The 27,605-nt window shown below is 40.5% G+C and overlaps 2 protein-coding genes across 3 annotated transcripts; both read left to right on the top strand.

Moving 5' to 3' along the window:
• The first annotated feature begins 31 nt into the window (after positions 1–31).
• On the top strand, positions 32–8,036 carry zdhhc18a (zinc finger DHHC-type palmitoyltransferase 18a). 2 transcript variants are annotated; one of them, XM_067601990.1, is made up of 10 exons: positions 36–901; positions 1,130–1,290; positions 1,584–1,733; positions 2,534–2,671; positions 2,812–2,863; positions 3,522–3,624; positions 3,719–3,831; positions 4,016–4,121; positions 5,383–5,453; positions 6,237–6,305. In XM_067601990.1, the coding sequence occupies exons 1-9, from the start codon at positions 666–668 to the stop codon at positions 5,422–5,424; spliced, it is 1,101 nt and encodes a 366-aa protein (XP_067458091.1). In that variant the 5' UTR covers positions 36–665; the 3' UTR covers positions 5,425–5,453; positions 6,237–6,305. The 2 variants fall into 2 exon arrangements, with proteins under 2 accessions (XP_067458090.1, XP_067458091.1); XM_067601989.1 differs by lacking the exon at positions 5,383–5,453 and having other exon boundaries at positions 32–901; positions 6,237–8,036.
• A 13,072-nt stretch (positions 8,037–21,108) lies between these two features.
• Positions 21,109–26,184, top strand: tent5ba (terminal nucleotidyltransferase 5ba). The gene is made up of 2 exons (XM_067601991.1): positions 21,109–21,531; positions 24,609–26,184. Exons 1-2 carry the CDS (start codon positions 21,376–21,378, stop codon positions 25,635–25,637), a joined length of 1,185 nt encoding a protein of 394 aa, XP_067458092.1. The 5' UTR covers positions 21,109–21,375; the 3' UTR covers positions 25,638–26,184.
• The last annotated feature ends 1,421 nt before the right edge of the window (positions 26,185–27,605 follow it).

Genomic DNA, 27,605 nt, shown 5'->3' with positions numbered 1-27,605 from the left:
CACGCTGTAACGTGCGTTGGCTGACGGAAACAAAAGGAAACGCGAACAATGGTAACCCTCGATTTGCGGAACTCTCGCAAGTCGCTTCAAAATATTCTTGTCTCACTGTTTTATGGTGTGACAACGCTGTGGTTAAGGTCTGGTTAGGTTTAGGCACAAAACTCACTATATTAGGGTTACTGAAAGATCAGAGTTGGAGTTAATAATATTACTTGAAACATGGTGAGGGTTAAAGTTACTACCGCTTTATAAATCTCGCGAGAGTTCTCGCAAATCTAGGGTTACCATCTAGACACAACCCTGCAAGACGCTTGAATCGGAGCTCGTCTGTTTGTGTTTAATTTTGGACAAAAACGGCGAGTTACAATAACCAAATGACTATCAATATCTGTGTTTAGCTTTAATGTAACTACCAAAGATGGTAGTTAACCTTGAGTCAACTCGGATGCGGATTCAACTTGTAAAACTCAACTACGGAGAAGAATGTCTTTACTGGTTCGCTAGCTAGCTAGCGTTAGCATTCAGGATGGGAAACATCAAAATATCAGCCCCCCTACGATGACTGAGTCGTGACATTGTTGTCTCTCGAAAAAAAAAAACGCGGCGAGAAAAGAGAGTTTCGTGTGTGCCTTTAGCTACCTCCGAGACGTGTCGAGGCTGTTTACATGATGAAGAACTGCGAGTACCAGCAGATCGACCCGCGGGCGCTGGCGGTGTCGCCGTCGTCGGCACAAAACCACACCGAGAAGAAAGCGCAGCGGCCGCGGAGGAAATGGGAAGTGTTCCCGGGGAAGAACAGATTTTACTGCGATGGACGGATCATCCTGGCCAGACAGAGCGGTGTCCTCCCTCTGACACTGGGCCTTATTGTTGTCACTTGTGGCCTTTTCTTTGCATTCGAGTAAGCAACCAGAAATATCATTTTTATGTATGTATGTGTGTGTGTGTGTCTGTCTGTCTGTCTGTCTGTCTGTCTGTCTGCGAGGCCTGAATGTAACTTCAAGGTCTCTGCTGATGATGTGCGTGTGCAGGTTGTCACTGCATAATCCTGTATTATTTGTATTTGTTCCATGAGAACACACGTAAGGATTAAAGGTTGTGTGACAAAGCTCATCTTTTTCTTTTTCAGTTGCCCTTTCCTGGTAGACCATCTGACCGTCTTCATACCTGTGATTGGTGGGGTGCTTTTTGTGTTTGTGGTCATCTCCTTGCTGAGAACCAGCTTTACAGACCCTGGCATCCTACCTAGGGCCACCCCAGATGAGGCTGCAGACATAGAGAAGCAGATAGGTAAGGGACACCCAGGAACTGCATACTCACTGTGGGACAGATGGGGTAGAAGAGCTTTGCCATATGGGGGAACTCTTGAGAGACTGTTTGTTGTTGAACTGCAGACAGAGACCTAAGCAGCTTACACTTTGTCAGTGTTGAAGAGTGCAAAAGTCAGACATTTTTTACTTGTGTTTATTTATTTTTCCTTCCTCACTCACTCTTCACTTGATTGCTTTCTGGGTGAAATGTTTTGAACTGATGTCCCTCTAGTCTCTCAGTAAGTTTCTCCCTATGTGCTTCTCTACTTTAAGATACCTCAGGATCCTCCACGTATCGCCCTCCTCCGCGGACCAAGGAGATCCTCATCAACCAGCAGGTGGTAAAGCTTAAATACTGCTTCACTTGTAAAATGTTCCGGCCTCCTCGGACCTCCCACTGCAGCCTGTGTGACAACTGTGTCGGTAAGGATGTGGTGGGAAGTTACCATTTATTCCAACTGCACTAATTAAACTTAACAACTTAATGCCTTTGCAAGGAGGAACATACTATACTGCTTCCTAGATCAATCAACTTATCTGTGTTTTGAAACAATACACTTACCATATATAGACTGAGGACCTTTACAACAAAATGATGTTAAATTCACATGAAATGTATGATTTTTGGCAGCTGTCTTTAAATGAGCATCTTTATGTAAAAAAAGAAAATCAGTTTTATGCCTGTGTGTATCAGATCTGTATAGTTTGTGATTGAGTGGGTTGTCTTTACAGTATGAGGTCATCAGTTGGCAACATAAAGCAAGCAGTTGATTCCAGTTTGTGACTGTAAAGTGTCTCTTGCCAGACTGATGGGTCTGTCCTGTTAAGTGGAAAAGGAAAACCTTTATTTGATTATGTATTAATTTTAGGGTGAGGGTGATTGATTGAGAGTGAGGGTTAGTGTTTGTCAGATAATAGTAAGATAGTGCTCTTAACCAAATTTTAGTTTTGACTATGAAACAACAAAAGCATGGACACATCTACGTGCTGGAGTGAGTGTATTGTATCTATAGTGAATACAGCTCCATTAAAAGATGCCCGTGTTGACCCTAATTCCAATCCTGCTGACTGACTCAGAAGATCTAGTCTTTTTTCCTCTGCTTCAATGATATGAATGATTTAATGTAAACCAGTTAGCTTTTAACCTTTACTACTGCTATACCTTATGACCTCTGTAAACATGTCTCTAATGTCTGCTGTGTATACTGTTTTTTCACCCCCAGAGCGATTTGATCACCACTGCCCGTGGGTGGGGAACTGTGTGGGCAAGCGCAATTACCGCTTTTTCTACAGCTTCATCATCTCTCTGTCTTTTTTGACATCTTTCATATTTGGCTGTGTCATCACACACATTACTCTGCGTAAGTATTCTCATTCAGCAAGAAGACAAATGTGCTCAGTTAGTAGCTGTCACGTAATTGTCCTGTTTTCCAAAGAAAAAAAAACAAAACACATTTTTATGATTATTTTGTTTCTGCTTTGTCTGTTTTTGTTTCTCCAGGTTCTCAAGCGGGTAAAAGCCTTGTCCAAGCCATCCAGGAGAGCCCTGCCAGATATCCTTTGTACATACCGAATTTTCACATAATCAAACTATTTATGAGATTGATGAAGTCTTTTGACGGTGCTGCTGTCTCATGCCAAGAAATAACACAAGTTACATTGTTGACAAGGCATTTCCCGCTGCTCCACAGGCTTAGCTTGCGCCTAATAGGATCAGTGCTTTTAGGCAGATGGCTTTCCAGTTGTAGGTTTGCTGCCTCATGTCATTGTGTTGATGTCTCTGTGTGTTTTTCCTGAATTCAGAAAGAACACAAACATTGTTTGCTCTTTACTAGTTAGCAGCCATTACAGCATTTTTACAAATCATCATCATGTAATTTGAAACGAACATTTCATTGTCATACATTTCCAGGGAAGTTTCAAGTTTAAACAAATTAAAACTACTTGGAAGGTAACACAAAAATTCATCTAAATAGTTTTAAGTATTCCTTGGAAAATGGTCTGCTGTGATGTGAAGTGTCTGTGTATGAGTTGTGGCCAAATTACACAATAACGTGGTCCTTCAAGATGTTATTATAGCAACCATGTTGACACAGAAATATTACACACACTTATTCACCCTTGTCATAGATGTTGATCATGTCGCTCTAATTGCCATCACTCTTCAGTAATCACAGCGATGTTATCCTTCCTTGACTCTCCCTCGTGTACTGTGGTGGAGCTGGTGATTTGTTTCTTCTCCATCTGGTCTATTCTGGGCCTCTCAGGCTTCCATACTTACTTAGTAGCCTCCAACCTCACAACAAATGAAGACGTAAGTGCTCAAAGCCCAATATGAACACATTTCAATTCATACTTGTTAAATGAGTCCACTGACTGATAGCTGTCTGTCTATGGTAACTGTGCAGATTAAGGGCTCCTGGTCAAGTAAAAGGGGTGCAGAGGAGTCTGGGAACCCATACAGTTACAACAGCATTATAACCAACTGCTGTGTGACGTTATGTGGCCCTATGCCTCCAAGGTAAGTGATATCAGGAATACACATCCCATAAGGTCACGCCTCGCATGTCACACACATTCTCTAGAAATCTAGACACATGTTCCTCTATTTAGTATCAGTGGAAATGCCTGAAGAACATTTCCTTGATACAGTTACAGTATTTGTTACAGCACTTTGTAATATAATTCTCTGTTATGTCCTTTAGTCTGATCGACAGAAGAGGCTTCCTGCCTCCTGATGAAGCAATCCCTGCTGCTTGCGCCTTGGAGATAGAGCTGCCTCCCTTCGCGGCCAAGAATGACACGCACATGGTAGGGTGAACCAGCTTGTGGTCCCTCCTGAGTCCTGATTGTCCCATAGCCCCTGTGTTGTTGTTAGCCTGCCCCCCCCCCCTCCCCCCTAGTGTGCCTTCTCCACTGTGTGTGTCCACTATTTCATCTCCAGACTTCCAGCTTCAGTCCATCAAGCAGAGTTGCCGACATGCTGAACTGTGAATCTTTGCCCAGTGTTATGAAAGTTGCATGTTTTATACGTAGTGTCTATGCAAACTAGATAGAATTGAATTTTTAATAATGAATGGCCTATTAAGTAGTCTGGAACAACATTACTAGGGCTCAGCTTACAATAGCTTTAAATTGACACATATGATAAAACCTCATGTTCATGTAGAAATGATTAAGCTTGACAATTAGCGCCGGCGTTCAACAGAAACCTCTGCTGAAGAGGTCATTTATCACCATGCAACATGCTGAAATAATACTGCTGTGTCATTTATTCTTTTAGCTTTAGAACAAAATGTCTTGGAAGTCACTTGTAACGCTGTCTGGCATCACTGAGCAGTTAAAATGCCAGAAAGCAAACACAGAGTTTTAACAGCTTGAAACTTAATCATTTGTTGCGGTCATTGTTGAGTTGCTGAGTTACCCTGTTAGACCGCTGCAGATATATTCTGACCGTTTGTGAGACAGTAAACACGTTTATTGTTGCACCTTTTTGATATCTGAAATCTTGTTTTTATGTTTGCTTATCTACATAGAAATTCAACATGTTGCTGTATCTACCTCCTTGTTAATGTACTACTGAGTTTGCTTGTATGTTATGGTGAAGGTGTATGCATACAAATTACTCAATTATCGCTTTATATTAGAACATGAAAAAGGTTTGCATAGGATTTATTTATCAGCACTTTATCACAGATTATTTGTCACATGCCTTAAATATTTTTGTCACTCAATATTGTCAATGTATCAAACTCCTTACGTATATTATTAGTTATATTGCTTTATTTCTTTAAATCTGTGAAAGATCACCACTTTCACTTACTTTATTTTATCTAAAAAGCATAAGTGTTCTTTTATGTGTTAAATAAACATTATTTTTGTATTTTGGGATTTTGGTCTCTGTTTTAAGTTTATTTTGCTTCTTCATTTCTTCAAGTCTTCATGTGCCTGACTGCAGATATTAAGATGTTTGGCAAAGTTGTGTCTTCTGAGGTTTTTATTTTTTTTTAAATGATAAAAGTATGTAAGATTTAATGCTCAGTGTTGTACTGTATCCATTCCACCCCGCTAGGAGGAGAACTGTCAGGATTTTGCTTTGTCCTGCACAGCCTGAAAGGCACTGCTGCATGTAGACGGTTGATGGTAAGAGTAGGGTCGAACGTATAACCAATCACAACATCTCTCCGCACGGCGCTCACTGTGATTTCTTTCATACTGTAGTTTGTGTTTAGGTTTGCTGTCATTTCTTTCGCAAGTCTTTTAGAGGAATCTCGTATTTCATTTCTTGCATAATAAATCGAAGGGCAGTTGGGACAGATTTTGTGATTGGTTTGTAGTGATTGTGTGGATGGGTGCACTGCCTTACTTGTGATTGTGCATGCTTCACTTGCCACTCATTCGCCCTCTCATTAACATCTCACTCAGTACTGGATGGAGCTCGTCTTTGGAGGCTGATGATTTTTTTTTTTTCCCTCTCTTGTCCTTCTCTGTAGTTAAGATGAAATGGTGTTCTCATCTGTATGGGGCTTTATTGTGCATGCACGGTGACGTGAGCAATCTGCATAAACTTTATCTCCCTTTCCACTCAGAGCCAGAAGAAACGCACAAAGAAGCAGCTTCACCACGCACATCTTTACCCTTCTTCCATATGGTCACATTCTGTTACCATTGTCTGCATCTAACACACTTCCTCCATGCTTCTCCATATGAGTCTATTGACAACGCTGTCACCAGTGCGATCATTGCTTCCACTGTGCCGTGGATGAGCTCCAAACTAACCCCTTTAATCACATTGCAGAATTTTCCGTACATGTTTGTCCCGTTTTTTACTCTCGTGTCATTGCAGCTCTGCCTTTCACAACACAAACTGATGACGTTGCGCTTTTTCTCTGTTTTTGACAAATCTGTTTCTTCCTCTTCACGCAGTGCACTCAGAGCACCAAGGACGTGCTGGAGAGGATGGTCCACTCCTCTGACTTTCATGGCCTCTGCCCTCCTGGCACCCCAAAAACCACCCCCCTGGTCCCGGAGGTTTCCAGCAACATGGCACCCTCCGCAGAGCCTTCGCCCACAGCTGGCTGCACACGACAGCACGCCCACCAGTCCGTGGCCGGACCTTGCCCTCCGTTCACCAGAAGCAGCAAGAGGGACTCGCTGCACTCCATCAACCCGGCCTTCCGTCTGGCTTCTCCCTCACCGTCGCTTAGCCGCGTCACGCTGATCATGGGCGATGCACCTGATATTGGCTTTATTCCGCTGCCTTGAGGGCAACCAAACTTTTTTTTTTTTTTTTTACAGTGGCAGTCATGCTGTGTGTTGTCATTTGGTATCTCAAGATGTCATTCTGATGAGTTGATGAAGCATTGCTCAGAGGGTTTTTATGTTCTGTGAGTGATATAAACAATGTCTTACACGTACTTCAGGATGGAGGTTAAACTTAGTAACACTGGTAAGCACAATATAGAGATATTTTTTGAACACCTTTTTATTATAAGACACCCAGAACATGCCTCCTCATCCTCCACAGAACCTCAAGCCATACATCACAGCCGCAGTGTTTAATTTCCTGCTAATATCTTATGCAAACAGGTCTTTTAAATCTGGGAAGTACATCTGTGGATGCAAGAAGTGCAAAAACAAAAGTTTAGATTCACTGAACTGGCATGCTCAGGATAGTGAGCCATTTCAGGATCAATAACTGGAGAGTTAGCCTTATGTCATTATAATCTACTTCATCCCATTGTCATCAGGTGGATCCAGTCTTTATATGAATAATCAGAGTTTGAAGGAGAAAGTGCAGTCTTTATTTTATTTTGAATTTTTGTATATCAAAATTTTTTGCTCTAATTTGTCATCAGTTCTGCAAGTCTTGTGCGTTTCTTTTCATTGTACGAGCTGTTTCTCTTTAGAAGACTGTAATGGGAAGAGGATACATAAAAGAGATCAAACTGAAATCTGACGCATTTCCCAACATATTTTCAAATGTCTACTTTGTCGCTTTATCTCATGTTGGTTGTCAAACCCACGTATTTAATTTAAATCAAAATCACATCTGCTGCTGCCTGCTGGGGCTTAGATTGCAGTATTTATAGCTGACACATTATTTCCTATTAATGTGATCTACTGGGATGCTCCCAGTACGAGTGGGCATCTGCTTTTTCTTCGCCTCAGGGCACATAAACAGCACGTTGCCCGTCACGAGTGCATTTGTGGTCACAGGCTTGATGTATGGACTGTTCCAAGCAGAGAAATATTTTAGGAATGTTCATGAGACCTCTTTACGCGCAGGGCTAGCTGTCAATTTCACGGCTGTGACCTTTTCCTGCTCTTACAGCGTGGAACCTGACCCCCTATATCTGTGACAGTGGAGTACAATTTCTCATGACAGTAAATGGCAGGAGTTAGTTTGAGCCACTAGGGGGCAGGATGCGAATAAGGATTGCAGTCTAGTCAGACAACAGCTTAGTAACTACTAGAAGAAAGGCCTTTTGATGTCTTATTTATTTTTTGTAACTGAACGTTGAAGCTGGACATAGGTTGTGAATTTGTGAAGAACGACTTCGCCATAGTCAGTAGGATCGTCCATTTACAGTCTGCATCAAGACTGTAGGTTGTGTAGACGATTACAAGCAGTGCTTGTATGAACAAACTTGTTTGTATTTTGTAGGATGTAACAGTGGAACTGTGACATTTGGTCAATAAAAATGATCGGTTTTGTTCACTTTTGCTGTTTTGTTCTGGACTGGTTTTTTTCTCTCTATGGGGTTATTTCCACAATAGCACACACAGTAAATCAATGACAGTCATCCATTCTGACTGCTCCCTCATGGAAACAATGAAGAGATGCATGTTGACCACATGTGTTCAGACAGGCAAACATCCAGTAATGAAAAGAGCCTGTGTGAGGTGTGATCACTGGTGTGGATCACAACTAACCTAGAAAGACAGCTTAGAAATATACATGTATGTGTTTTGATTTGTCTGTGTTGCAATGAGGTGATGTAGTTAGAAAACTCTGTCAGTAAAATCAGGAAAACATGATTGAGATAAATCGTCTTGCACACCGGTCACCAGAAGAAGGATTTTGATAAAAACATTTGCTGTCTTCTCTCCGTCTGCCCTGAGATACATTCCCACCAAATAAGATTAAGTCTTTTAGACTGTGGCTGAGAGAGCTTTTTTCCCTCGTGAATAGCCACACAAAACAGAATATCATCTTTCACATTGTCGTAAATTGTTTCCTTGGCATTGCTGCTGACATGATGTTTACTCTGTGCCCAGGGTTATACTTTTTAGGAGGCAGTTTTGCCTGTAATTATTGAAATTGAAAACTGGAGTAAAATTGCCTGAAGGCCGGCGATCACGATGGCTGGACCACGGCAGCTGAGGGAGTCTGACTTCTGTCAGTTTGTGTATGCTGGAAAGTGAGAAAGTTGCTTTAAAGTCCTTCAAAAATCACTTCTTTGGAAGCTTAAAAAAAAAAAAAGTTGTGTCTGTATATGCCAGCTGCTGCCTCCTGTATGATTATTCACCTTTCAAATAGCATTGTTTTGAATTGTTATAATAATATGCAATAGTTCTGTTGCCTGATATCCTATAAATGTGTGTCAAATAGCTTTATAATGTTGTAACATTGTGTAAGATTTGGAGGCAATTTCGGTATAGTTTTCACTTTACTATAATTGTGTTTTATACATTTCAATATTATTTTAATGCAGCAGGAAATACGGGGAGAAAAAAAGAGAGCAAACATAAGCTGGTGATAAAGCTCAGGCTGGATTCAGACAGGATGTCATGGTTGCATAGCACAGACTGTTGCACAGCAGAACAACGTATTTGTCTTGATATATGATAACTTTAATGGATTTCTTACACATTTAATGTATCTATTACCTCATTGGACTTCAAAAGACTCCTTGCTGGGGCAACCTGTATATCTTAACATGAAACAGATGGTCAGACTTTGGCTCAGGGTCTTGCAGGAAGAAAAGGCCAACGCTTCACTGCCTCAGCAGCTGTGTTGCATTTTGATCACAGCCCTAAGACTAAAAAATGGAGTGCAAAAGAAGAAAAAAAAAAAACTAGAGAGGAGTTTGAAAATTGTGTACAAGTAACAGGTCATCTCTGTCTAGTGGAGTTTATTTGTCAGTTAAATGTGACTGCGGGTGATTATTCGCTTGCTGGAGTGCATCATGCTGGTGTGGTGTAGAGGCAGAGCAGGCCACCCAGTCAGCAAGGGGTGAGTGTCCAGTTTACTGCTGGTTTGCAGAAAAAGAGGATGTATTTAAATTAAACCCAAGGTGACTTTTTTAATATCAGAGATGGGTTTAGATCAGACAGGCTGTCTTTTTTTCACACCAGCAGATGGATAATTGTTCCATTATTTTCAGTGGACATGTGCTCATTATACAGGACCAGCCCAGACAAAACCTCAGTCTCTAATGTGACACTTTTACTTGGCTGAATCCTTCTCTTTTTCTTGGAACACATGAGCAGCATACAGTAACCGAAACATCAGGGAAAGCCAGCTCTTTCACTTAAAACTAATACATTCCAGCTCTTCAAAGAAATAGTCCACTACCAATTTTACCTCCGGCTGTCATCCACTCTGATTCATCATCGTGCTCGTTCCTCTTCGAGCGAGCCACGTTTGGCCCGCTGTCATGTGTGCAGCCGTGTGTCTCACTCTCACAAGTCTTTTCCTCATCGCCTACTGGACTGACCAGAGCAGAACTGAAGTAGCTCAGTGACAAAAAAAAACAGGTGACTCACAGTCAGGGCAGTTGTCAGCATCAGTGCTGCTGTGATTTCGAGAGCTAATGGCACGTCTCTGTGCTGGGCAGTGAAGCTGGATATAATTAACCCTGTACTGAGCAGTATAAACCAGCTGCCAGCAGGCTGCAGCTGCCAGCAGGAATAGTTAGCACCACTGCCAGTGAAACATGAAACAACTGAATCCTGTGGATCACTTGCACACAGTGGTTGAAATTTCTGAATCCTAAAAGTTGAATTGTAATACTGTTTTTACGTATTTGTATTTTCTCCACAGTAGATTTATACTACAAAACTTCTCGAAGAAAAGTTTTTGCTCCTCCAGCTGTGTGTGTGTGTGTTTGACCTCTTAACTAGGGTCAACGTAGATCAAACTGTTGCAACTCATGCATCCGAGGCGACACTAATTGTAGATCCATGACAACTTAGTTAGTATGTCTGTGTGTGTGTTTGTGGAGTTTGGTCAGTACTTATCCATATGTTTGTATACTGCTTTTCCGGGAACATCCCTGGGTGTAACATGGGTGGATTTGATTATCTGTGTGTGTTTGGGCATTGTGCCTTGTGGACAGCGTGTGTGTGAACACCTAAAAAATTCCCTGGAAGCGCTTTTTAAAGATTAAGGGTAGATCAGTTCAGTTCGTTATTTTTTTGGTTTATTTTTGTATAAGCTTTCTTGAGAGATCCACTGTATTAAAAGATTCAGAAGGCAGATCTGACAGTGCAGCTCACAGTGTGCAGGTTATCTTAGGTTGGAATAGTTTAGGCATATTTAGATTGTGTGATTATTGTGTTTTGTATCAGACTGCCGCAGCTGTTTCTGCTGTTCTACATAAACGTCTTGATCTTGATATGAAGGTATGGCTCCCTTTTCTCCTGTCGTCATAATAATCATAAAAATTAATTTCTACTTTTCCAAGATACCATATCAGCCAAACTGCAAGGAGTGCAGTTGTTGGATATGTGAGTGTTTGTTCTTTTCAGTGTGCAGATTAGATACTGAGAGTGAATTTCAAAAAAACATGAGATATCCCTGGTTCTTGCAGTGGAAACGTGTTGGCATTACACGGTAAAATGGAAAGAGCTCCTCATGGAAACCTGACTATGTGCCATGGAACCGGAGCAGTGTACCAGGGTAACACAGGGTCAGCCCTTATCACAGCCATTATCATGCAGACTGTTAGATATGGCTTCAATCAATCCACTGAACAATGCTCTGCTTGCTGACAGATCATTTTTATAATATCAAGGCTCACTTTCAAGCAGATAAACTCATCGCTCTTTGTTTTTTAAAGAGACAGAAAGGCATCAAAGTGCACTTTTCTCCATAAAATAAACCATAATTTCAACATTATTCAGTGAGCATCTATCACTCACACTCACATCATGACAGTTTCTGAGCATAGAAGTCATATTAAACACACTTTGACATATATTTTAACACTGAAAATGTGCGTTCTATTGAGAGTTTATACATTAGTGGAAAGTGGAAAGTATCTTATTTCTATAATATTTTAAGTCAAGATAAAGTGGCATCTATTTTAGGCAATTAGATGTGAAGCATCCTGTGTCTGTTTTAGTCCTGAGGTGATTTAAAAAAATAACAACCTTTTTTGTATCTTTTGTTTATTTTAAGATACATTGTCTTAGTGGATTGTGTGGCTAAGTTAATAAAACAAATCTGTATGTTATATATTTATATTAATATATTTGATTATTTTATATTGTGCAGCTTTACAAGTTAAACCACTGAAGTTGTCTCTATAGCAGATAATTACAATGTTTGATTTTGCTTTACTCAGTAGTGGAAAGTAATTCAATACATTTACTTGAGTACAGTTTGGATGTACAGTACTGTGCAAAAGTTTTAGGTACTTTAGCTTCTTCTCTGTTATGTAATACCATCAGGGAGGATTCAGATGAGTCCCAAATTTATTTTGCAGCATCACAATGACCCCAGACATACAGCCAAACTCATAAACATCTATTTTCATAGACAAGAAGAGCAAGGAGTCTTGCAACAGATGGTGTGGCCCCCGCATAGCCCTGATCTCAGTATCATGGAGTGAGTCTGGGATTACATGAAGAGACAGAAACAACCGAGATGCCTAAATCCACAGAAGAACTGCAAGTTCTGCAAGAATGGCAAGTTCTCCAGGATGCTTGGAACATCCTTCTTGCCAAGTACCTTGAAAAACTGTGAGTAAGAGTACCGAGAACTGGTGCTGTTTGAAAGGCAAAACATGGTCACACCAAGTATGGATTTCATTTTGGTTTTCTTCTGTTTACTGAATTTTGTATGAAGTTAACTGATGAATAAAAACTATTCATGGCATTATTTTTGAAAGCATCTTCACTTTACTTTGAGTGCCCAAAACTTTTGCACAGGACAATATTTGTACTTTACATGATTATCTTAATTTTATGCTAATTTATACTTCTACTCCAATACATTCATTTGACAGCTATAGTTTCTAGTTACATTACAGATGATGAAAACCTATATTGAGCACATACAGTAAGATGCAATGCATTGTTATACAGCAAATTAAACCGCCCAAAGCTTTATAAAATGGGTAAAATGAGCTCTACTGCAACCAATATTAAAATGCTGCTTACCTGTTAATACACCATTAATTATAATTCAGTCATATAATAATAAAACACTAACAAAGCCCATTTTAGTTTCACTTTGTGCTTTAAATATATTTATATATATATTTTTACTGAAGTAAAATATTAAATGCAGAACTTTTACTTGCATTTTTACCACATGGTAAAGTAAATCTGAACACTTCTTCCACCACTTTGTTTATGGAGCCATACTATAGAAATGCAAACATTGTAAGGATCTGGTTATGTACAGGTTAACGTTATGCAATAACTGATAAAGTCCAATGTACTTAAGGCACTGGGTCATGGATCAGATATATATGTAGCAATGAAATAAAAGTGAGTGGAGAAGAAGGTGGGAGGAACCGATAGATAATGGATGCTGAGTCACTGAGAGGGCATGACCAGACATATTCTCAGCTTGTTTGATTTAAAAGGCCACAGTAAACCTTTACAAGGCAAGAATGGGTTAAACGCTCCATATCTCTGCCCGTGTTTACCTATGTTACTTAAAAGAAAGTTACGTAAAGGGGAGAAAGGTAGCAAAGACACAGAGAGAGAGAGAGAGAGAGAGGTTTGCTCTACAGTAAAACACTACAGTTAGTCTGTGTCGGGAGGCCACAAGGCTTTGAAATGTATTGTAAAATGTTTGAGACCGTGTGGTGAATGTCGAGTGGTTTTTTGATCAGTGTCTGAGCCCCAGTCGCTACTCATAGCTCCACAGTATGTAACTCAGAACAGCTTTTGGCCATGTGTGCTACATGCCTGCTTTCAGTTACAGAGCTACATAAATCTCAGCCCTTCACCGGAGAGCTTGCGTGAATCTTTTAAACAAGCCAGGTTTGTTTTAGTTCAGTATTTAGTTTAGTTATCTTTAACAAACACCTGCCATGAGTTTGGAAATGCCTGTAAATCACAGATCATAAACCTATTAATCTAGTGTACTAGAAAGTGTAAAGTGTACTTTTTGTATTTCTTGGAACATCCAGCTGTCCCTCTCTGTCCCGCGGCATGATGGGATACAGTTTTGCCCATTCCCATAAGCCGTCCAGGAAGAGGATTTCAGAAATCTGGATGATGATTTGGAAAACGTGTTGCTAATATATTTTTATTAGTTGCTTATTTGAACGGAGGTTTAACCTGAGTGAGAGTGGCTCTGCTTTTTTAGTCAAACATGAGTCAAGCTAGTATGATCATGACCTTTACAGACCACTCTGTATCTCTGCTGTGCTTAACCCCAAAGGTGTCCAGTGAATCAACACAATTGACTGCAACGTGTTACACTCTTTATCACCCTCAGAGAGAGTTTTTTCTCTTTTCTGGCTACTGGATGAGGTTACAGGAGCAGGATTTCTGGGAATGAAATCAGAGCTTGCTGCTAAATAGGGATTCCCCCCCTCGCTTCTGGTAAATGCTGCAGAGAGTGGACGGAGCCAGCTGGCTTCCCTGGTAGCTTTTAATATGCAATGTCCACACCAGGCTCATGTGTTGAGAAAATTACACAAAATATTTATTTTATAAGCTTTTACGGTTGCATTTGTTGCCTTAGTGGTTATTCAAGGACGTAGATCTGCACATTGTACACAGCTGTCAACTTGTCTCTAAGTCCCTGGAGTGTAGTTGGTAGTATTTGATCAGTGGAGAATTATACCTAGAGCGAGAACCCACAGGGAACACCAAAGCTGGGAAGTGAAGCAAACTGGGGTTTATTTTCTTTATTGTAGTATTTGACAGAGTGATTTGCAACAGGGAACCTAACTACCCTATTGGGGTGGCTGTGGGGCCTTTGCATAACATGATTTAAGCTCCAGTTAAGGAAGCAATCCAAGTTAGGACGTCCCAGACATACAGAAGGAGGTGAGGGTGTTTTATTACCGCGGTCATACATTCCTCTCTTCTAACTGGGCTCCTTTGTAAGTCGGGAATAAGTCACATGTGTTGAAATATCCATGTGTGTTTTTGGCTTTAAGAAAAAGAATGATAATTTATATGGATATAGGAGAGAATGTGTGCATGACAAACAGTCAGTTTTTACCCTCAGCTCTCTGCTCTACCTCATGAAAGCAAGTTGATTTATTGTAGAAATTGCGTTTTTATCTCAAGCGCTAAAGGAATTTCTTATCTTGCTCTGTTGTATATTTTTCTCATGTCTCTAAACCCTCAGCCACTGTTTGATTTACATTTTTCTCTTTCTATAATGCCATCAGCAGTCAACACGACCTCAGAGTCAGTACAGTCAGAGCGGCTTATATAATACATAGTCAAACACTATATTTGACCGTTGAGCTATGCAATAACCTCCCTTAATCCCAAGTTACCCAAGTCAGAACTATGGCATAATGGTGATATGAGAATAAAGCCACAGCTCTCTGGGTTGAGTACTTAGAAAAAACACAAAAACAGGATGAAAAGACAGAACTGATTCTTTATCATTAGATTATTTTCAACATGATTGATAGGAATATATTTATTACTTAAGCCAGCGTTAACATACTCTTTGTGAAATACTGTATCATCACTATTTACACGCATAAAATTAGCCTTTACATTACTGTTCAGGAGTAATTTGACCAATTTGTACATTTGAGAGCAGTGGAAAAAACCCCAAAACACCTGAAATTTAATTAAATTTCCTGAAATGACCAAAAATATACAAAATATTTTAATATTTCAAATTTATTTTTGTGTAGCTGATACACATTTTATACATAGAGGGGTTAAATTTGACCCGTATTTATTACAATTCAATGACCATAATATAATGTAATGTGATTGTAAATGTTTTTCCTCCACAAATAGCATAAAACCTAATGCATAGTCTCTCAGCTCTCTGAGAGCTTCATTAGTTTTTAGTTTTTTTTAGTTTTATTGTTTATTTCTCTACAGGGACAGCGCACAATTAAAAGTAATTGCACCAGAGTTGGCTTGTAGCTCATTTACATCTGTTGTCTCTGGGCAAGTAGACAAAAAAACAACCACAGAACAACAATTACACTACATAAAACAGCATAGTAGAAGCCATCAGTGTGAGATATTAAATATAATGACAAATACAATAAATACAAGCAATGATTGGTGGTGACACTTTTGTGCTGACTTTAGCCAAAACTTGAGGCTGGTTTTAAACTCTGCAAAGCTCCCTGAGTCTCTAATGTTTGTGGGTATAGAATTCCACAACACCACTACTTTAACCTAGAAAACAGATTGACCAAAGTTTGCATTTTTGAACTGTGCTAGATGCTCTAGTCCTATCGACACTGCCACTGCCAGGATAGGCCAGGCATCCTCTAAGAGGATTTATTAATGACTGATGAGGTATTTATGAATTAAAAATAAATTTGTGGTTCAGATGTTTGGTATAGAGACTAATTATGAAGGGATACTGTGAAGGGTCAGAATGTGAACAGTATGTAAGGGTTGGGTTTGGTTACAGTAGGTCATGATTTGATTCCAGTCTAACAATAGTAACAAAGCTTACATGAGATCAACAGCAAATAGTGTATATATATTTGGTATTTTTTCATTTCACTGCTCAGTTCTGAACAATGCAGAGAGCTGGTGTATGATGGCACTTGAATATATAGTGTGTTTTGGTGTGTTTATTTTTTCAATGAGTGCACTGCTCTGTTCTTCCAAGCACTACTGTAATCAATCAAGCAGGCAGCGAAGGCAGTCTGACGTCAGCAGCACGGCTGCTTGCGTAACCTTGTTCCACAGTCCCATAGATTTGTCAGCAGGAGCAAATGGTGAAAAGTAAACCGAACTCTTATCGCGGGTTCTCTCTATCGCAGGTAGGCCCTGATGTCCAGGCTGACTGGTCAACTCAACCTAGTTGTATATACAAACTGCTGCCAAGGCAGACTGTGCCTGAAAAGCAACAAAATCAAACTGGTTTTGTTAATGTTGGCTGACATAACTGCAAAATCAAAGACATGCAATGTAGTGTCAGACATGCAATGTAATAACAGCCGCTGTATCACTATTTCAGCTATGTCAGTACTGTCCAAAGCTAAACATGACGCACACTCTAATAATAGCAAAGGCTTCAAGTATAATGTGCGCCCGGAGGCGACTGAGGGAAGTCTTTTCGGGGGCAAATAATTCACTTAGATTGTAGGAGCCCTGACAGACTCATAAGAGAAGAGCATCACAACTCAGTCACTGTGACAGACAGAGCTTTATCTGTCTTCGCACAATTGATCATTGTGACTCTTGCTTGTTGTTTGGCAACATCGATTTTCAGGGACATCAGCGGACTGATGTCCACTGAGAGAGGCCCGTTCCACCACATCGTTCCTCTTCCTCTTGCTGCCAACGAGGCAAAGACACATAAAGATATTTGGCAAGAAGAAGAAGAACAACAACAAAAATCACTGTGACATCTTTTATCCAACACAAATACAGAGGTGACAAACCACAAAATGTCTTTCATATAAGGTTTTCTGGTGTTCACGACTGCCAGATTGTTTCCTAATGTTTGATCATGGATAGGACTGGAACACACACGTGTCTAATGCATCATTTGCTTAAGGTGTGTTTAAATACTGGCTATCTCACCACACCTACTAGACTCACAGTCTCAGTTGTCATGGCTCCAACAGGATGTCAGTTCAGGCATAAACAGAGGATCCAATGACAATGATATAACGTCACAAAAATACTACAAGAAAAATAAAAGGGCATCAAACACCTATGTGATTGATGTTCTTGTCTCTCTTTCTCTCCCTTCTGTGTGTATGTTTTCCTTGTCTCTCCTCCTTCTGTGTGTGTGTTTTCCTTGTCTCTCTTCCTTCTGCGTGTGTGAATGGCGTGACGTAAGTTCTCCTGTTTTCCAAGTCTCCATGGTGAGAGGAGGTCCTATCTGTTTGAAGTTCCTCGATGCCCTTCTGACCAGATTCTCCGTAAATATTATCTATTTATCTATATGTTGTCATCCTGTTCATAAATTAATTTTACTATATTGGTCTGTTCTGTACACACAACATCTATTTCCTGACTGTCCTTGGAAAATTGATTCCACCTCTGTTGCTCTTACTGAGGTTTCTTCCATTTTTTTCCATTACAGGGTTTTTTCGGGGGGAGTTTTTCCTTATTAGAATTGAGGGTGTAAGAATAGAGGATGTTGTATGCTGTACAGATTGTAAAGCCCTTTGAGGCAAATTTGTGATATTGAGCTATATAAATAAAAATTTGACTTAATATATATATATATATATATATATATATATATATATATATATATATATATATATATATATATACTTTTCAGCAGGCTTTTTGTCTAAATCATTTTTTTCTTTCACTGCATGACTGTCTTGACTTTACATCCAACCGATTGCCTCGGACATGGGACTGTGAGGGGAACCTGAGAATGTCAAGTGGCTTGACATTTATCTGCCGTCATTGTTCCTCTCTTCCCCGAGTGTTTCACATTCAGGTAAAAGCTGGCCTTCTCTCGCAGGATGCACAGCTGCCACACTGCAGGTTATTTATAGCCAGATGACGCAGATGTCTCACATCGGCACCTGGCAGGACCCTCAGCTGGAGACACCTCTGCCTAGCTGCCCAACGACCGTGGATGCTGTTGCCACGGAAACAGCATTATGTTGACATCAAAGGATTTGAGGTTATCTTCCGCAGAGACTGACTCCACGCTTCGCCCACGACCCTGACCTATCTGAGGCTCGTGAGACACTGTCAACCTCCAGCTGGGAGTGTGTGAACCGAACATGCTCTTACAAACACACACACACACACACCACACACACACGCAGATATGTTTGGGGAAAATATTATGATGTGCGTGCCTAAGTGCGTAAGTGCATGTGTTTCCATTTGTCTGCTGCATCACAAGAAACCCACACAGGTCAATCATGAAGCGAACTTTACTCTCTGATAAACATTTTACAGGTGCACTTACACGCTGTGTAAACATGTAGACATGAGCGGTTAGAGATTTTGACATGACATATGATATGTTTGGGTCATATTAAAAGAGGAAATTACCAAGGGTTTCACGTGTATTGTTCACTGGCAAATAACATACTAGCAGAATCTAAAGGCCTTCTCACCACTCAAGGAGTAACGTCTGCTATTGTGAGTAATGTCTGCCATTGTATGGGGTGCTTCATTAAGGGATCTTTACTGCATTTACTGGATTACACGCCGGATTTTTACACAGTCCACTCCTGTAAGAATTGATGCAAATAAGACTGCAGGATTTAAGATATTCAGAGGAGTGAAATAAACAGGAAGGCATCTGACAGCTATCTGAAATCAGGCCTCCTCTCACTACAATATATTTGTATCCCTCAGGAGATGCAATACATACAGTACATGGCATACAAAGCCAACAAATGTTCTATCCACACCAGAGGAATGCCTCTATATCAGCACTAAAACAAATAAAAAAACACCCTGTGCTGTAGATAAGGAAGCAGGATAGAAAGAAATGGCAGGAAGGTATCTGGAAACATTAATGGAAAGCTGAAAAGGGCATCGCAGGTTATCGAAGCCCTTTCATAAACCCCTGCACAATCACAAGCAAAGTAAATGAACGATTGTTCATGTGGTTGTCGGCTTTAATTTTCCATCGGTTGAATAAACAAGCAAGTCAAAGGTACCAGCTCGCCACTTTAAACACAGACGAACAGATCAGCAAGCAAGATTTTACAGTTTTAATTGCCTGCTATCATAGTTTAAATACTGACAAGTGACTTCTGGATTTCAGTGAAGTAGATGATGGATTGCCAGGATGCTTTATGGAGTCTCTTTTATACATCAGACTGCACATGAGCTCTTTTAAATCATTAACAGGCTCGAAAATCACATGTATTCGTGTTGCATGTTTGCTAGTAGTTTTGTTGGGCACAGTCCACACAACAGACTCTTTTATAAACTGTGATGTTGGCGTAGGTGATTATAGAGACACATGAATGAGGAAGACTACATTTTAATAGGGATTGTTAAAACAAGAGCCATGTAGTTTTGCTTTGATGTTTGAAATGTTATATATTTTATTCAAAGATCCCCTCCAGCCATGTTTTAGGACATATAAAAGTCATCTGCTTGGAATAATAAATAGTTTCTGATGTGTTTTGTTCAGTTTTGTTTTATTTTGTTCAGTTACCTTGTTAGAAATCCTTAAAATGACATCTTCTCCTTCACCCTCACTGAAATATCCAGAAGTTATAAATATGCAAATATGTTTAATTTCAAAAGTTTAACTGTCGAACACAAGATGCCTCCTACTTTGCTGTAAAGTTCATTCTCAGTTTTTGTGCATTGGAGGCTTCAGGTTCCCACATCACGCTTGTGTAGGTTGATTATTGGCCCTCGATTGGCTCCAAACTGGTTGTAATGTCACAAATACTGCTTGTATGTACACCACCTTTAACTCAGATTTATGGTGAGCACAGAGAAACTTTACACGTTCAGCAGATGAATGTGAAAACAGCTTCTAGTGTGAAACTCTGCACATACATCATTCTGCACAGTGAAGCTCAAACATCCAAAGCGAAGGAACAGGAAGAGTGGAGGGGGACTTTAAAAAAGGGGAGAAAAAAAGAAAAAAGTCAGTAAAAGAAACAAAAGGTGTTAAAAAATAAAAACTTTGGCTAAAATTTCCTCTAATATCTTTAATATTTGCCTTATACTTGTGAATTACTGGACACAGAAAGATGGACTGGTTCAGGTCTAATTCAAATGAAACAGAAACAGAAAAAAGAAAAAACTTTTTGGTTGAAAAAATCAGGTACAACTGGCAATGAGGGGTTTGCTCATTCGGTTTGTTTTAATGTCTCACAGGTCAAGAAGGCAGAGAAACTGAGGTTGTGACTGGGAAGTTAAATCTTCAGATTCAGATTATATAAACTGGTCAAAGTGATTAGTAGCCGTTGCTGAAGTGCTCTCCAGTAAAACCCTTTTCTCATCTCGTGTAGTGTCAGCAGTGGAGGCCCGCAGTCAGTGACTGTCGATGTTGAGCGTCTATACGTCTGTATGATCATGAAACAGGGTGTTGCTGAAAAAAAAAAACATCCTGCAGGCTCTGCAAACATTCCCTGTGCAAATAAAGAAATACACCAGAAGGAAGGAAAGTAGAGGTTGCACATCTGTGATCTAATCTCTGTAATCGATCATATTTTACTCATCTGCTTTCAAACCTGACATAGACGCTTGATCAATAATAAGCGCTCATTTTCTGAAGCAACGTAGATCATTAGGTTATTAGATTATGAGGCTTGTTTGAGGGAAAACCCTGTCAGCATGCAGGGTCCACCATGGAGAGGGGAGGAGGCTGTCAAATACGTCACATGAAGGGTGTTCCCTGTAGACAGGGCGTCCATACTCAATGACCAAACACAGAAGCCAATCAGAGAGCTCATGCTAATGAGGAGGCTTTAAACCCTCTGGACCTTCTTTATGAATCGCTTCTTTGCAGACTGACCGGAATTTAGCGGCGCACACCGGGGGAAACAGCTGATCCCGCACTAACCTCCACACCTCTCACTAAACTAAACTTTTTCAACTCTTCACCTCAAGATTAATAATCGGACCTGACATCCAAGAGGAATATCTCACTTAAGAGAGAGAAGATACACTAAAGCTGAGCTCGGGGGGAAACGCTGTTTGACATTCTGCTGGTTTCTTTTTTTGGGGAGGGGGGTTGAAAGTTATCACCATGTCTTGCGGTGATGCGTCGGATCAGAGTCGGCCGTTCTGCGTGTTGTCTTGGGATCAGGTGCAGCGCTTGGACTCGATCCTCGGGGAGGCTGTCCCCATCCACGGCCGAGGAAACTTCCCCACTCTGTCCATGCGACCCCGCCAGATTGTTCAGGTAGAAACCCACACACACATACACTACTATAGCCTACTGTTGGTTATGTCCTTAGATGCGGATTTTAATACATATAAAATCATATGTATATGTGTATAATATGCTTTTATTTGCATTAAAATGAAATGTAATATCACATCTGACTGCGTTATAGTTGTGCAGGAAGTGAATACAGTTAAACTAGTGAATCAAACACTTACATATTCCCTCATTATAACATCTGAGGAATTAAATAGTTAAATTTAAATGGTGATTATTCTTTTAAGTCTCCCAGGAAACAAGTACCCTGGTGGCTTCCAGACTCCCCTTTAGGAGCCATTTACCCTCCAAGGACACCTTTGTAGATTCTTATTATCCTTCCTTTCCTAATTGTATTTTTGTAACAGATTACATCATATTTTTTTTGCCATGTTTCCTTGTTTTTTCCTCGTTTAAAACATCTTTCCAGCACTGCTTTTTATTGCCTCACAAATTATCTTTTTAAACTATTTTGAGGTAAACTATGACTCAATCGTGTCTATAGTAGTATGTAACTCACCTTAGCCAGCTAATATATAATATATAGTTATAAATGACCAATATTTACATTGAAATGTATAATTTCCATGCATTAGCCCCAGCAGACAGTATAATCAAAATTAACAGCCATCCCTAGTGCTGATTTGTCTGACTGCCCATCGTATTCGCATTCAAGCAGCAGACTGGTGGAAACACAGAGGGAAACTTACAGCCTTAACAACTCCCCTGGTTTGAATTAAAATGTATAAAACAGACATGTGTCAAAGTCCCTCCACATTTCCAGCCTCTTATGCATTGTGGCTGGATCGCATTGCGCTTCCCTTGCAGAGTCTGGAGAAATAGTTGGCTGTGTAAAGCAAATGCTATGATAGAATTTCAAACTGAACATATAGCCGCTGATCTCTAATGGCAAAGTCATGTCAGGTAGTCCCCCCTTTTTTTTCCATTTTCATTCACAAACTGACATATTCAAGATGAGCTCAACAAGCTTGTGAAGCCCAGAGCTCATGCTTGTGGTTGTGGAAAGATGAATGCTCCATTGAGTGCGCAGGAGGCTTAAATGCAGGTTTGAGCCCCAAATGTGGGGACTCTTGTTTCCCCTGGATTTGTGGAAACCCTGTATAATTTTTATTTTGCTAAAAATCTGCCATCTGCCATATAGATTCATTTAGTGGTTGTCTGAACAGTCTGCTGGACATTGATCATCACTAAATCTCCTGTCATGACTAACTAGAATGAGTGTATTTATAGCTTTAAAGTGTGTTTTATAGGTTCTGATGTTGTAAATGTGTCTCATCTGTTACCCATCACATGAGGCATGACTGAGAGTGACCGAGACCTTTGTCCCGCTGCAGGGTTAGAGGGATGCTAACGTCCACTGCAGCATCATGAAGCTATGAAGTCCAAAGAGTTACAGGGCTATAATTGTAGATAACAACAGCCTCTGTCATAAATTGCTTCATAACACAGACCTGTGGCCTCATTTGCAGCATATGAGTGAGCCAGTCTATAGAATACAACTCCTTACACTTTTACACTCACCTTTTATTAATTAGTATTCACTTATTTCTATATTTACAGTGAGACAATCTTGTCTCTGGTATGTTAAGCCAGCAGGAGCATACTTGTACTCCAGAGGCTGGGGGGCTAAACCACTCACCTGTATCCGAGCACGTATGATTTGACTTCTTGTTGCAAGAGGGCAGAGGGAGTAAAGGTGTTAAGTGTAGGTGTAACTCTGAGCCTTGGCTCAGACTGATGTCACATAACACAGCATGGAAGCTGGCATTATTATTGCTTCTGATTGGAATTTAAACCCAATCATCGCTGTTTTATGGTTGAATGATTACAATGATTACATAACTGCTATTATGATTTTGTCCCTTGCTTCTGAGGGGTTGACTTGCTTTCAAATGTTTGTCTGTAGCCTGACCCAGTGTGTATAAATAGAGCCAGCTCGTTATCTGATCACCATGGGAGAGAGCGTTAACAGACACTAATCTGACAGGTCAGTACCAGAAGGGAGATTTAGGATTGTGTGTGTGTGAGTATGTGACAGCTAATTTGCGCTGCAGTTTTTATTGTTTGAGTTTGTCTGCATTTTTTTATTTGTTCAGTGGAATAGCGTAAAGAGTACAAGCATAGCGTATACTGTAAGTAGCATCTGCCAGGCATTTATTTGTTTTTCTTACAGTCCATTAGCTCTAGCATCAAGTCTGCCTGGTATACGGTGAATTAAAATGTCAAACTTCTCAAATAGCTTGCCAGCTATCAACAACTAGCTGCAGCTAGTTGTTGATGTGTTATACTGCTCAGATCTTCTCTGATCACTTCCAAATGTTTTGAGAACAATACGTTTTTTATGGCACTAGTGGATTGTCATTTCCCCCTCAGACAAGTGAGCTCAATCTATCTTTGATGTTTTATTTATGGACTTAGAAGTGTTTTCTCTTTGTGCTCGCTGGCAGTGATGTTAGCAGCTCTGCCCAGATGTAGATCATCTTCTTCAAATGTGGCGGCACTGAGCCGAGACGCCTTTCGTTTAAACATCTTACAGGTCACTGGGACAGAGGAAGGGAAATGCTGCTGACCCTTAATGACCTGAGGATGTGAGGCTGTAGCCTAAAGCCAGGGTTTTCTTTTTGGACACCAGTCACACACTGGTACTCTCTCTCTCTCTGTATCTCTCTCCTGTTTTTCCACAGTCTTATTTATCTTATTTCTGTGATAAGATAAGACAATCTGACCCAGAGGGAGATGGACCTGGAGCACAGACACACCAGCTCTGCTGCTCTTTGTTTGGGCTCTTTAGGTTTCATTTAGACTTAAGCTGATGGTGATGAAATGGACTTTTGTGAGCAGCAGTATTGATTTCCCCTTCACAAACTATTGATTTCCACTATGGCTATGTGGAGGTTGTTTGGTCATATTTCAACAGTTTAACCTGAGACTTTTTAGGAGTGTGTATTACTTTCATCACTCCTTCACCTACACTCACATTGTCTCATTTGATGTTTATAATTGCTGACATGCTGTGTCTCTCTCTCGTCCATATCCAGGTGGTGCGGGCGAGGCTGGAGGAGAGGGGTGTGTGTGTCAAAGACGTGAGGCTGAACGGCTCCGCTGCCAGCCATGTGCTCCACCAGGACACCGGACTGGGCTACAAGGACCTCGACCTGATCTTTGGCGTGTCGCTGAAAGATGACCAGGCCTTCCGTCTGGTGAAAGACGTCGTGCTGGACTGCCTGTTGGACTTCCTGCCAGCTGGGGTCTCTAAAGAGCGGATCACGGCACTGACCCTCAAAGAAGCCTATGTACAGAAACTGGTGAAAGTCTGTAATGACACGGACCGCTGGAGCCTCATCTCGCTGTCCAACAACACAGGCAAGAATGTGGAGCTAAAATTTGTGGACTCTTTAAGGCGACAGTTTGAATTTAGCGTGGACTCCTTCCAGATTTGCCTCGATTCTCTGCTCTTGTTTGACCGCTGCTCAGAGACGCCCATGTCTGAGAGCTTTCACCCCACTGTGATCGGCGAGAGTGTGTATGGGGACTTCAAGGAGGCCATGGACCACCTGTGTCAGAGGACCATAGCTACACGAAGCCCCGAAGAAATCAGAGGCGGCGGGTTATTGAAGTACTGCCACCTGCTGGTGCGAGGGTTTCGGCCCTCTTCGGAGGCGGACATGAAGCAGATGCAGCGCTACATGTGCTCACGCTTCTTCATTGACTTCCCTGACATTGGTGAACAGCAGAGGAAACTGGAGGCCTACCTGCAAAACCACTTTGCTGGGATGGAACACAAACGGTACGAGTGCCTGATGACTTTGCACCAAGTAGTGAACGAGAGCACCGTGTGTCTGATGGGCCATGAGCGGCGCCAGACACTCAGCCTCATCTCCATGCTGGCGCTAAGGGTGCTAGCTGAGCAGAACGCCATCCCCACTGTGACAAACGTCACCTGTTACTACCAGCCAGCTCCGTACATACAGGACATTAACTTCAGCAATTACTACATTGCGCATGTGCAGCCGCCGCAGGTCTCACCGTGCAGTAATTCATATCAGACGTGGCTGCCCTGTAGCTGAACTGACTGTATAAAGGGCAGAGTTGGATGTGTCTCCATTGCTCTGTATCTTTCAAAGAAAATGGACTGAAAACACACAAAAACAGAAACCCATGTTTGCCAAATGTGACTTGATGAAAACAATCCTGTACTGCTGTACATCTGATTGAGCCAACACATGAATTTTTCTCACTTCTTTTCTCTTGCAAAACATCTGTAAGATTGCTGGTCATTTCTGAGATGTAGCGATAATATCTTATTTAAGTATTAAAAAAAAAAAGTCTTTATGAAGCTTTATATATGTCAGAAATACATTTTTGAGGAAACAAACATTGAAGTTGGAGTTATTTTCATACTCTGGCTTTATTTTTTTAAATTACATACCGGACCAAAGATTTGTTCAGAAAGGGAATGTTGTTATGATTCCAAGTGCCTAAAATGAACCATGAAATGAAAAAAACATCTGTAAAGTGAGAACTGTGCTTTCAATGTTTTCTAGATTACTCTATCTCTCTTTTCAGGAACAGAAGCATTCATTTTTGTGAGATTAAAAAAAAGAAAAAACTCCAGTTTTTTGTTTTGTGGTTATTTTATTTTAACTTTGGTCTGTAATGAACGATGACATTTTAATCTTCAGTTCTTAGGTCTCGATGACTGTAGTTAGTTAAAGTGGTCATTATCTTAACTGTTTCCCCATCCAAACAGTCAACTTGTATATTTTCCTATGGATGGATGGATGGATGGATGGATGGATGGATGGATGGAAGGATGGATGGGAGGATGTTTGTCCTCTACTTGATAAGCTGATGACAAGAAGGCGGCCTATTTTCAGTAACCAGGTCCATTGAAATGCATATACTGTTGGCGGTAGTGAGTTGCATTTGTTAAACTGGGGCTGAGGATCCATTACAATCTGAGGACATGAGCCATAAGGAGGCTTTTCTAAAGCACAATGGCTTCTCTCTCCTCCGTGATACTAAAGCTTTTTAACAAAGGCTGGCCTGTTCTCCCACCCATGTTACCACTGGAAACCCAGCCCTGTTTGCTTGACTGATACCATATCTGTGTCATTTTGTCTGAGTCAAAATCAAAAATCTTTGCAGCTAAAATGGTTAAATCTGTTAAAAGATGGTGTAAACAACACAGCTCATATAGATTATTAGCAGATCTCGGATCTTCACAAGCTGTACTTGTCACATTTGGCTCGATATTTACAGCTAGTGTGCAAACTGAGAACAAAAAGAAAAGTTTATTTTGCCATAAGTGTGAGTCACACCCATTCATTCCTTTTCCTCAGTGAACTCTGACAAGATTTTTCAAAGTCAGATGTTGAAATTTTAGACTTCATATACGCTGCCTTATCTTCGTAGAAATAAGTTAAATATAGTCAGAGTGCTGAAGCCAATACAAAGTCACGTAGGCCTCTTAATGTTTCTAATGTTCTTCTTTCACTTTTTGTCATATTCTCTTGCACGCATGGCCTTCTGTGCAATGTGCATGAACCCTTTCACCTCCAAATCACCACTGAGTTGGTACAACCAGTATTCCTATGCTGGAATTAATACTTAATTTATGTTAGTTTGTGGTAATTTGATTAAACACATTTCTATTGGGAATGTCAGCAACTACAATAAGCTTTTAAAATCACATAGAGTCCCTCTACAAAATGTGCAGTGAAATGAAGGATGTGGGTGAGTCGTCTGCTCGCACAGAGGCTCGTTTATTGTCAAAGTTGTAAGATTTTTTTTCATTTCCAGAAACATTAGTCAGAGCTTGAAGATGATTAATTTTGATTGATACAATAAATATTGTAAGGAGTAGCTGAACACAGTTAGGACTCGAGGAAGTCTTTACAATTGATTACAAACAAGTAGAGATGATGCAGTGTTTTTCTATATTTGTAACTCTGAGTGTAATTTGAAATGAATGGATTTGATAGTTCATTGAGTGCCAACATTAAACCTTTGCAGATATTAATAAACTACATGAT

The sequence above is a fragment of the Thunnus thynnus genome, chromosome 10 (assembly GCF_963924715.1).
Source record: "Thunnus thynnus chromosome 10, fThuThy2.1, whole genome shotgun sequence".
NCBI lineage: Eukaryota > Metazoa > Chordata > Actinopteri > Scombriformes > Scombridae > Thunnus > Thunnus thynnus.
Note: the sequence above shows the minus strand (reverse complement) of the source record. Positions and strands in the feature narration are given on the sequence as shown.

What these genes read in the sequence shown, in the direction of transcription:
- zdhhc18a (XM_067601989.1), top strand. Translation starts at nt 666, where the DNA reads ATGATGAAGAACTGCGAGTACCAGCAGATCGACCCGCGGGCGCTGGCG. An exon ending in CATCACACACATTACTCTGC is followed by an intron (nt 2,672 to 2,811) that starts GTAAGTATTCTC and finishes TTGTTTCTCCAG; the next exon opens with GTTCTCAAGCGGGTAAAAGC. An exon ending in ATCCAGGAGAGCCCTGCCAG is followed by an intron (nt 2,864 to 3,521) that starts ATATCCTTTGTA and finishes TCCCTCGTGTAC; the next exon opens with TGTGGTGGAGCTGGTGATTT.
- tent5ba (XM_067601991.1), top strand. Translation starts at nt 21,376, where the DNA reads ATGTCTTGCGGTGATGCGTCGGATCAGAGTCGGCCGTTCTGCGTGTTG. An exon ending in GACCCCGCCAGATTGTTCAG is followed by an intron (nt 21,532 to 24,608) that starts GTAGAAACCCAC and finishes GTCCATATCCAG; the next exon opens with GTGGTGCGGGCGAGGCTGGA.